This window comes from Nerophis lumbriciformis, linkage group LG26 (assembly GCF_033978685.3).
Source record: "Nerophis lumbriciformis linkage group LG26, RoL_Nlum_v2.1, whole genome shotgun sequence".
Lineage (NCBI taxonomy): Eukaryota > Metazoa > Chordata > Actinopteri > Syngnathiformes > Syngnathidae > Nerophis > Nerophis lumbriciformis.
This window is the reverse complement of record NC_084573.2, coordinates 25132501-25145000: the sequence shown is the minus strand read 5'-3', so window position 1 is coordinate 25145000 and position 12500 is coordinate 25132501. Positions and strand designations below refer to the sequence as shown.

Genomic DNA, 12500 nt, shown 5'->3' with positions numbered 1-12500 from the left:
GTTTCTGGCACGGTTGCTCTACCCACTACGCCATGCATAGTCCGGAATTTCTGGTAATCTATAGAGATATGACTGAAAGTCATGGATACTTTTCCTTAGGCACTATCTTGCCCTTATGCTAACAGTGAACATAGTCCCATGCTAACTGTTAACATTTCAGCTAATTGTATAGGTATAAAACTAAAAGTCATGCATATTTCTTAATTGGTGCTATCCTGCTAGCATGTTAACAGTTAGCAATTAAGCTAATTTTATAGGTATAAAAATTAAAGTCATTTTTATTTGCCTACAGTTAGCACTGTAGCTAACTTTATAAGTATAAAGCTAAAAGTCATGGATATTTATACTTGGTGCTACCTTGTTAATGTGCTAACAGTTAGCATGCTAGCATTCTAGCTAATGTTATAGGTATTTATCACAGTAATTAATATTTTTATTAGGCACTATGTCGTGAGCATGATAACTGTTTGCATTTTAGCCATGTTTAGGTATGCTAATACTAAAAGTCAGTATTGTTTTAATTTACATTTGTATGACATGTTAGGGGTCTCGTGTGTGTGTCTTTTGTTCCTTTCTGAATTTAAAATGTCCGACCTTAAAGACTTTTGAGTTTAAAGTTTATATACTATTATGAAACACAGTTTCACAGTCAAAACTATTAATGTTAAGCGGGAAAAAAAACACGTTCACCATCTTGCTTCAATTTGAATCCAGGCAATGTTTTAAAATAAGGTCTATTTAGACCACAATTGTGAAGACCTCCAGGCTACTTTACTCCAAATATTGAATTTCTCCAACAAAACGGCTCCATAGCCTAGCCTGAGATAGTCCAATTGTGAATGCACAGTGACTTGGAAGACATTTAAACGGCAACATCCAAAATATGAAGGTAAATAATGTTTACCATGTTGCATTATGCAGCTGCATGTTGTTGTGTGTTATCTGCAGTGCGCAACATATATACACTTATATATGTCATACTGTCTTACAGTATGTACAAAACCCAAAACCAGTGAAGTTGGCACGTTGTGTAATTCGTAAATAAAAACAGAATACAATGATTTGCAAATCCTTTTTAACTTATATTCAATTGAATAGGCTGCAAAGACAATATATTTAATGTTCGAACTGAGAAACTAGTTTTTTTTTGCAAATAATTATTAACTTAGAATTTAATGGCAGCAACACATTGCAAAAAAGTTGGCACTGTGTTACATGGCCTTTCCTTTCAACAACACTCAGTAAACGTTTGGGAACTGAGGAGACCAATTTTTGAAGCTTTTCAGGTGGAATTCTTTCCCATTCTTGCTTGATGTACAGCTTAAGTTGTTCAACAGTCCGGGGGTCTCCGTTGTGGTATTTTAGGCTTCATAATGCGCCACACATTTTCAATGGGAGGCAGGTCTGGACTACAGGCAGGCCAGTCTAGTACCCGCACTCTTTTACTACGAAGCCATGCTGTTGTAACATGTGCAGAATGTGACTTGGCATTGTCTTGCTGAAATAAGCAGGGGCGTCCATGGTAACATTGCTTGGAAGGCAACATATGTTACTTCAAAACCTGTATGTACCTTTCAGCATTAATGGAGCCTTTACAGATGTGTAAGTTACCCATGCCTTGGGCATTAATACACCCCCATACCGTCACAGGTGCTGGCTTTTGAACTTTGTACCTATAACAGTCCGGATGGTTCTTTTCCTCTTTGGTCCGGAGACACGACGTCCACAGTTTCCAAAAACAATTTGAAATATGGACTCGTCAGACCACAGAATACTTTTCCACTTTGCATCAGTCCATCTTAGATGAGCTCGGGCCCTGCGAAGCCAACGGCGTTTCAGGGTGTTGTTGATAAATGGCTTTCGCTTTGCATAGTGGAGTTTTAACTTGCACTTACAGATGTCGCGACGAACTGTATTTACTGACCGTGGTTTTCTGAAGTGTTCCTGAGCCCATGTGGTGATATCCTTTACACACTGTTGTCGCTTTTGACTCTTTTGATGATATTACGGACAATAGATGGTGAAATCCCTAAATTCCTTGCAATAGCTCGTTGAGAAATGTTGTTATTAAACTGTTGGACAATTTGCTCACGCATTTGTTCACAAAGTGGTGACCCTCGCCCCATCCTTGTTTGTGAATGACTGAGCATTTCATGGAAGCTGCTTTTATATACCCATTAATGAGACCCACATGTTCCCAATTAGCCTGTTCACCTGTGGGATGTTCCAAATAAGTGTTTGATGAGCATTCCTCAACTTTCTCAGTCTTTTTTGCCACTTGTGCCAGCTTTTTTTAAACATGTTGCAGGCATCAAATTCCAAATGAGCTAATATTTGCAAAAGATAACAAAGTTTACCAGTTCGAACACTAAGTATCTTGTCTTTGCAGTCTATTCAATTTAATATAGGTTGAAAAGGATTTGCAAATCATTGTATTCTCTTTTTATTTACAATTTACCCAACGTGCCAACTTTACTGGTTTTGGGTTTTTTTTATCATTAGTCCAGTGTTGCTTGATCGGATGATCAAAAATATTACTTTTTTGCACCGATAAGCCAAAAAGGATTGGTTGTCTTTCCGTGACACATGCAAAGGGATTTCCTAGTCTTTCAACTCAACACATTAAATTATGCGTGTGCGTGTGCGTGTGCGTGTGCGTGTGCGTGTGCGTGTGCGTGTGAGAGAGAGAGCTCTGGTTGTGTCAGAGATTGATAGAGTCGAAAGTGTTCCTGTTTAATTTCTTTGATTTCCCCTGTCAGAAATTTAAATTCAAGCAATAAATCAGCCCCTGGCTCTATAGAAGGAAAGAACATTTCTACAAGCTTTCATACACTTACACACACACTACACTGCACGTGTTTGAATCCCCTGATGTGCAATTGATGTGGATTCTCAGCCTGCAGTGTGCGCTCATAACAGGTGCTTTTTACCCCTGTGTGCTGTGCTTTTACACTTGATGTGTTCAATTGATAGTCTCATGGAGACGTGCAAAAGGTCGTGACGCTGTTTTATACACAGTACATTCACAGCTTCACTTCATAAGCCAGACTTTTTGAGGAAAAAAATAATGCTGTTTGTACATTCTTTAAACAAATTCCTATTCTTGAATTGTTCATTAGGAACACGTAGGTACAACATATTCAATTGTTACGTTGAATTTAGAGCCCTTTCTCTTTCTTTTTAGCACGTTTCAGAGTATTTGACTACATTTTTTAGGGCCACAATGAAAAGAAAATTTTAAATTAAAGCTGCAAACCACGTTGAACAGGGCCTCGCATCCCTGTGTAACTCAGGGACGCATGTGCTCACGTCCTTCCCAATGCACCAACTCACCATCAAATCTCAGGAAAATCGGAGCATGTGGAAGGAAGTTATGGTCGTCATAGTTTTCCACTACAGGGAGGTGATATTGGTTTCGATATCAATGTCACGATCAGTTTCCGAACTTAAAGGGGAACTGCACTTTTTTTTAAATGTTGCCTATTATTATGAGAGACAAGAACACATGTTTTTTTTTTAGCATTTAAAAAAAATGATAGAAAATGCGGCTAAAGCTCTCTAAAACATACTTGCCAACCCTCCCGAATTTTCCGGGAGACTCCCGAAATTCAGCGCCTCTCCCGAAAACCTCCCGGGACAAATATTCTCCCGAAAATCTCCCGATTTTCAGCCGGAGCTGGAAGCCACGCCCCCTCCAGCTCCATGCAGACCTGAGTGAGGACAGCCTTTTTTCATGTTTATCTTACCTAAAAATAAATATATTTATTAATTAAAAAAAAAAAAAAAAAACTAAATACATTTTTACTATATTTTGCTAAAAACATCAAAATTAATTGTCATTTTTTCGTGACTCCTTATTACATCCAGCCATAGAATTATACATTAAAATAAACATATTTGAAATAATTGATTTTAAATTATCATAATAATTCATTTAAAATGACCATATTTAATTATTAATATAATTGCTTGTTTATCAACAACTTTAGCATTTTATTCATTACATTTTGAAACTCTCAGAAGCCAAGTTATGTTATATTCCTTAATATTTATTTATGCAAGTTTGAAGTATCAATGATCTAAACACAGTTTTGTTTGCATATTTTCAGGATGTAGATATCTATATATCTATATATATATATATATATATATATATATATATATATATATATATATATATATATATATATATATGTATATATATATATATATATATATATATGTATGAAATACTTGACTTGGTGAATTCTAGCTGTCAATATACCCCTCCCCTCTTAACCACGCCCCCAACCACGCCCCGCCTCACTCCGACCACGCCCCCACCCCCCACCTCCCGAAATCGGAGGTCTCAAGGTTGGCAAGTATGCTCTAAAACAACTTCAAAACCCTCCATCGTTTTGTATACACACTGGAAGTATATATGTATATGATGTAGTAACAGACATGTTCATAACAATATTGAATATGTACAATATTTAACGTATTTTAGTCATTTTAATCATTGCTGGGACAGACTTCCTCAGCGCGATGATTTCCCTTTCCACGGCAGTGCACTTCCGACTTCTGGCAACAAATGTGTGTTCGTATTTCCGGAAACAAAGGCAAGTGTGTTGTAATCATGGCAGACTTGGTAACAGACAACAAAGGCAACTATTTTCGGACAAATGAGGTTTCGCAACCTAATCTTTTTGAAGCTGAATATACTGCTTCTGGAAGCGAGCACGAAGGAAGAGCGAGACGTTGGAGCAGATGGAAGCCGAGAGAGTGAAGTGAAAGTGGAATTTGAAGCTAAGCTATTTCGACATAAATGTAGCGCTTACCCCAATAAACCGGGAAAAATGTTCCCGGCGAACTGGATCAGACAGACACCTGTCCATCAAGTGATTTACTTTAATATTGATCATGATACGCAGCACGTCATGCGTGTATCATGACAGACAGCATATGCTGTCTGGCTAGCTGTATGCAAACAAAACATGAAATGTGGGCTAATACTTTACAGATACTGTAATATGATCGTTCATGTTTTTCAGTTAGTACAGATTGGTTTCTTATTGCATTGTGTCGTGCATTAAAAACACACGCGTTCCGTGCTGACATAGAAGCTAGCTTATCTCTTGCCGTAGCTAGCTTTTACGGCTAATTCCGAAACATGCCGATGTGTTAGTACGCTAGAAAAAGAGTTCCTCAGTGTTCGCTCTTACAATAACAACGTCGCTACAGCTTGGTTATTAAACAGGTTACGTAACACAAATGAAGTATTGTTGACGTTTTTTAAATGCATTTTTAAAGTGATTTAGAGGTAGAATTGATTGTTCTAATTAGCTGCATTGCTTAGCCACCAAAAACAAGCCAATTTGTATATGTTAGAAAGTAAAAAAAAAAAAAAGAAAGTATTTTGTCTCTCATAAGGATTGTGAACGATAGGAAAAATTCCAAAAAAAAAGTGTAGTTCCCCTTTAAAGCCTCATGTCTGTTTGGAAGAATATCTGATTACTTAAAGTTAAAGTACCAATGATTGTCACACACACACACACACTAGGTGTGGGGAAATTTGTCCTCTGCATTTGACCCATCCCCTTGTTCACCCCCTGGGAGGTGAGGGGAGCAGTGGGCGGGAGCAGTGGGCAGCAGCAGTGCCGCGCCGGGGAATCATTTTTGGTGATTTAACCCCCAATTCCAACCCTTGATGCTGAGTGTCAAGCAGGGAGGTAATGGGTCCCATTTTTATAGTCTTTGGTAAGACTCGGCCGGGGTTTGAACTCACAACATACCGATCTCAGGGCGGACACTCTAACCACTAGGCCACTGAGTACATGAATTAATGACAGTTTGATTGCGAGGAGTAGTTTTTGCCGACATGCTCCGCCCACTAGGAATGGGTATTAACAGTTACCGACCCATGCGGCACTTCAGGGTGTCATCATCATTTGTGTCAATTATGTCCAAGATCAGAATTGGTGAAACCGAGTTACAAAGGTTGAACGTTTTGTGGCGAACCATCAGATGAAAGTTGGTGCCATACCACGCCCACGTCCGATGGCGTAGGCAACATTTCTTCGCAAATGATCATCGCCTATATGTCTGCTATCTGTCATTTTAACCACGGCTCATTTGGTCGAAATCCCGAGGACGAGTTCGTTAAAGCACAACTCCGGCTTTTCGCCTAAAAATTATTGACGGAAACCAAGATGGCCGACTTCCTGTTTGGTTTTTCAAATATGGGTTCTTGAGACTTTTACGTGTGTCCTGTCATGATAGACGTCTGCAGTGATCTTCCTGACAATAAGTGAAACTGATGGCAGGGGCTATTTTTGTGCTTCTACAGAGTAAATGTTGTGCTCGGGTTCCCAAAAATGTTTAGTTTTTTTGCCGGACCGGACACACATGTAAAAAAAAAAAAAAAAAGTCATGCATGTTAAGTGCCTCAAAAATGTGATGGAAGTGGAAAACTAAGCAATTCCAATAGGGCCTTTGCAGATTTTGCCTCTCGGGCCTTAAATATGAGAGAAAAGGCTGTAAAGTCAAAAATGTAAAGAGTGAATGTTGAAAATGTCCGCAAAAACAGCAGCAGATTTATTAAGTACCATGAGGGCTCAGCTCCGTCTACATCAGGGGAGTTCAAAGTGCGGCCCGGGGGCCATTTGCAGCCCACAGCTAATTATTTTATCGGCCCGTTCTAAAAACACTATACAACATAAAAGTGGAATAAAAGAGCAAACAGTTTAAATTTAACAAGAAAAAGTTGTAATGTTGACTCTAATAACACAAAGCTGTTGTTTTCTTTAAAACTGTCATTGCTTGAAAAATAATATGAATGATTTACTTTACATCAAATATTTCAAATAGAAAAATTTAGCCCTTAAACAAGGAGAATAAAACAAACAAACTAAAAATTATGAAAAACATATATTTGATGACTTCATCTGAAGTCGATCTAGAGATTTAAGAATCAAAAGTATAAAAATGTAAAATAATGTACAGTATGACTTATTTTTTTAACACTTTTATGAGTGGGCCCTTTTGGATTCCTGAGAATTTTTATGGGATTTTTTTAAACTGTCATTACTCAAATAATAATGACTTAAAATCAATGCTGTTATACATAAACGAGGTCCAATTACTTCACATCAAATATTCCACTTTGAACATTTTTTGTGGGAAATTTGTGTTTTTGGCAGTAAAAAGCAGGGATTTCTTTAACAAAGAGTATAAAAATTAAATAAACTTATCGACAGATAGATCTGAAGTCGATTTAGAGATTTAAGCGTTCAAATAATATAATATTAATGTATGACTTATTTACTTTTTTTTTTAAACATTTGTTAATTGGGTTTTTACAGACACACAATTGACAAAAGTAAACACAATTACATCAAATGCTGTTTCCCCCCACAAGTAAAATAAAAAAACTACACACACACACACACATATATATATATATATATATATATATATATATATATATATATATATATATACAGTGTATATATATTTATTTATTTATATATATATATATATACATATATATATATATATATAATATATATATATATATATATTATATATATTTATACAGTGTATATATATTTATTTATTTATTTATTTATTTATATATATATATACACATATATATATATATATATATATATATATATATATATATACATATATATATATATATATATATAATGATACTAAAAAACAGAAAATAAATAAAATAAGGAACCACAGACGTTTCTTATTTTCATGACAGAGACCCTTTTAGGTTCCCAGGACCAAACGTGTAGGGAGCCCTAAACGTTGAAAGAAATCTCAATATTGTAGAGGTTTTAAAATGAAAAATGTCAAAATGGCCCCACGCACGCTTTGATCTTTCAGTGTGCGGCCCTCGGTCTAAAAGGTTTTGACACGCCTCCCCTTCATCTACATGGGTTTTAAAATTGGGGTCTTTTACATGTGTATGGATGCGCTCTATGGGGGTCTTCAATGTTTTCCAGGCAATGAACCCCCAAACTGATTGGGTTATGAAGCAAGGACCCCTATATAACCAACAGAGTATATCACGGACGTCAAACATGTGGGCCGGATCAGGCCCGTGAACAGGTGTAGTCCGGCCCGCGAGATGAGTTTGCTAAATGTAGTACATTAGGGACTCTCTGTCCTCTGTCCCTTTGGGACAGAGGACCCTATTGTATTTCTAGCGTTTTATTATTATACCGCCGCCTCTTTGAGCCGTAATTTGACCCCCTGAACATGCTTCAAAACTCACCAAATTGGACACACACATCAGGACTGGCAAAAATTGCGATCTAATCAAAAAACCAAACCCCAAAACTCAAAATTGCGCTCTAGCGCCCCCTCGGAAGAAAACACAGACAAAACTGCCTGTAACTCCCAGTAGAAATGTCGTAGAGACATGAAACAAAAACCTCTATGTAGGTCTCACTTAGACCTATATTTTATACACAAAAATCAACAGGAAGTTTGCAATTCCCCCTTCAAAACAAAAGTTGTGTAAAAACAGTCACCTTTTTTCAAACATTATCTCCTCTGAGCGCGTTTGTCGTGTCGGCTTCAAATTAGCACAGGAGAGAGATTGAACCCTTCTGATTAAAAGTTGATGAAAGAGTTTTAATTACTGCTCCGGTTTGGATTTTATAAGCCCTCAAAGTCGGTCCCGTCCATCGCTGCTTGCAGCTTTAATTGTAATTGAGTTGCATATTTAAATCAAAGAAACTGTTTTCCTAAATGTGTCCACTTGATTTCGCAATAGCAATTCTGTTAAGCAAGCAAATACACCAAGCAAGAGGTACACGGTAAAGCGACTCCTCCTACTCGACCCAACGTAAAACAAACAGGAGTAAAATAAACAATTAAAATGCTGCAAGAGACACTGCGTATTGATATAGTTCTTTGAAAATTATTGTCTTCTGTGCAAAGTTAAAAATAACAACAGTGGAAATGTCAAATGAGGTAGTTTACACATAGAAGCGTTTGTATTTATGCTTTATTTTGTTTTTGTTCATTTCTAGATGGGCTGTGACTTAAAGTTTAATTGTTTTGCAGGTACACTGAGATTAGGTCTAATTTCATTGTGTTCTTCATGGTGTTTTTTAAACGGCACAGATTTTGTTCCCCAGAATTTTCAACTAATTTGAAGTGTTTTGTCAAGAGAATTATTTGTGGTATGTACATTTTCAGAATGTACTTGTTGTATTTTGGGCCAAAGTAAAACAAAAAAAACAATTTAGAAGTTGTCGTAGTTGTATTTTTTAAGTTATTATGCCATGATTTTACCCGTGGGAATACATTTTACTCCGTGCGGCCCCTGAGCTAAAATGAGTTTGACACCCCTGCTGTATATAGTATCTCATGCTTCCAATTAACACCCCATCCTCTTTGACGTTTAGGTAAATAAACAGAAGACAACTTTTTCCTTGTATAATGCCTTTTTTGTCACAACAATATAACTTTTTCCAATATGACTTTATTTTCCTTGTCCCTTCTCAACCTGGCCCTTAACCTGCATCTCAGCCCATGAAAAGCCACTTAACACATTTGTTATTCTGTAAATGGTAACCGGTATCCACCTTGGTGCATGTGTCCGCAGCGTGTGACGACGAGTGCTCAGGCCTGTTGATCAGTGACATGGACCGCCTGTATCGCATCATCTCTGACGTCACCCTGACCACACCCCTGCCGCCACCTTACAGGATGCTGTACCGCTTTGAGAACATGACCGAAGAACTCAAGGTACCGACTTGCCGTGCAAAATCGGAACATGAGCGCGTGCTTGTTTCTGTGCCAGACCTCTTGTTGTGTCTTATACCTCCTTTACGTTTGACTTGCTGCCCTACAGCACATGCTGTCGCCTCAGAAAGCTCCGGAGAGATTACTGCAGCTGGCTGACTCCAACTTGGGATCCCTGGTTGTGGAGATGGACCAACTACACAGCAGGGTACACACCATTTACTCTCGCTTTTGGCCTGACTTGACTGCTGCGTCTGTCTTCTTGACGCCCCTATATCCTTCTTTCATCCTCCTTGTCTCCGTCCCTCCACTGCCGCATGGAGAAAATGTGCTTTGGCAGGCAGTGAGATGGTGGTTTAAGGCACTTACTCGCAGTGTGTGCACACCATCGTAAGATAAACAAGTGGAAGCACTTGCAAAACAAGGAAAACAAAACTACAGCCTCCTTCCTGTTGATTGACATGCAATTAAACCAGTGAAACAAAAGCTCATTAATTTACAGCCACGAGCAAGTGGTTCAAACTTGTCACTTTCACCCTCTCACCAGCGTCGAGACTACATTACTGACTGTAGAAGAAAATGCATGCATCACAATAGATAGCAGTTTCCGTGCCAGACCTCAGTTTAACACACCTCTTAGTCTCTTTGAACTATTTGCATTTTGGCCGCAGCGAATCCATAAATTAACCACGCCGTTTTATAAGCCGCACGGTCCAAAGCGTAGGAAAAAAGTAGCGGGTTATAGTACAGAATGTGCTGTCATTTATTGGGATACATATTTTTCTACTTGGGCACTATCATGCCCTCATCCTAACAGTGAAAATAGTGTCATGTTAGCATTTTAGCTAATTGTATAGGTAAAAAACTAGGTAATGGATATTTTTACTTGGTGCTATCCTGCTAGCATGTTAACAGTTAGCAGTTAAGCTAATTGTTTAGGTATAAAATTAAAGGTCATGGATGTTTTTCTACTTAGGCATTATCTTGCCCTCATGCTAACAGTGAACATAGTGTCATGTTAGCATGTTAGCTAATGGGTATAAAACTAAAAGTGATAGATATTTTTACTTGGTGCTATCCTGCTAGCATGTTATTAGTTAGCTGTTAAGCTAATTTTATAGGTATAAAATTAAAAGTCATGGATATTTTTCGACTTAGGCATTATCTTGTCCTCATGCTAACATGACACTGTGTTCACTGTTAGCATGAGGACAAGATAATGCCTAAGTCGGAAAATATCCATGACTTTTAATTTTATACCTATAAAATTATCTTAACAGCTAACTAATAACATGCTAGCATGTTTTTAGCATTCTATTAGTTTTATACCAATAAAATTAGCTAAAATGCTAACACGACACTGTGTTCACTGTTAGCATTTTAGCTAATTCTATTGGTATAAAACTAAAAGCCATATATATTTTTACGTGGTGCTATTTGTTTTTTTGTTTTTTTTTACTGCCATGTTACAGAAACCGTTTGGATACAATTAAGGTATATAAATAAACATTTACAAAATCTTTCTGTGTAAATAATTCATTCACAACATATATATATATATATATATATATATATATATATATATATATATATATATATATATATATATATATATATATATATATATATGTGGCTTATTTTCTGATGCAGCTAATATATGAAAAAACACATTTTCTTCTAAAATTTAGTGGGTGCGACCCAGTCCCGGTGCACTCCATAGTCTGGAAAATAGGGAAGTTTTCCCCATATTGCATTTTTGACATTTCCTAAAAGTTTAATTCAAATCTGTCCATAACTTTTTGAGGTATTTTGCTAACCAACAGACAGACAAACCAGCAGCAACAATAACATAACCTCCTGACGGACGCAATGATAGTGATGATACAGTCGTCCCTCACCATATCTTGCTTCAAAATTTTCAGCTACACTCTGTCATGTTTTTTTTTTAGACTATTTTACATATTTTAGCCTAAGTTAAGCATTTTCAAACACTACAGTAGGTCTGGGTTAGACTTTGCCTCATCCCTCACTTAAAGCTTGAGTGAAGAATGCACTGCCGACCTGATAAAACCTGATACGTCTGAAAAGAAAGAGATGATACAGTATTATCTGCTCACAGATTCTACCTGGCGCTTGTGTGAGCACACTGTAGCTAGCCCTAAATAGTCCCACTCCTTAATGCTTCGGTCACACGCAGAATTCCATCAGGAATGGGGCAAAAATACAAGCTTTTTTACTGTAGATAAGACCATGGCTGTTAAAGTCATGTATATGTACAGTATATGTCTTATTTTCTATTATTATATAATATTGGATTAAACATGTGTGAAAGTGACTACTAGGTGTTGTTTCATGTCTACAGGGCTTATAATATTGAAAAAAAAAACATTTAGATTGTCCTAAACATGTTTTAATATGCTCTAGTTGTGAAAATATTCAATTTATAAGTACCATATTTTTCGGAGTATAAATCGCTCCAAGGCCGAAAATGCATGATAAAGAAGGAAAAAAACATATATAAGTCGCACTGGAGTATGAGTCGCATTTTTGGGGACATTTATTTGATAAAACCCAACACCAAGAATAGACATTTGAAAGGCAATTTAAAATAAATAAAGAATAGTGAACAACAGGCTGAATAAGTGTACGTTATATGACGCATAAATAACCAACTGAGAACATGCCTGGTATGTTAACGTAACATTATGGTAAGAGTCATTCAAATAACTATAACATATAGAACATGC

The 12500-nt window shown here is 37.0% G+C and overlaps 1 protein-coding gene across 4 annotated transcripts in view; it reads left to right on the top strand.

Moving 5' to 3' along the window:
* The window catches only part of lama2 (laminin, alpha 2), a 498600-nt gene that overhangs the window by 354455 nt on the left and 131645 nt on the right, over positions 1 to 12500 (top strand). For all 4 annotated transcript variants that reach the window (XM_061987117.2, XM_061987118.2, XM_061987116.2 and 1 more), the window contains exons 36-37: positions 9614 to 9756; positions 9863 to 9961. In XM_061987117.2, coding sequence (XP_061843101.2) covers positions 9614 to 9756; positions 9863 to 9961 — 242 coding nt within the window. The remainder of the gene's footprint in view (positions 1 to 9613; positions 9757 to 9862; positions 9962 to 12500) is intronic.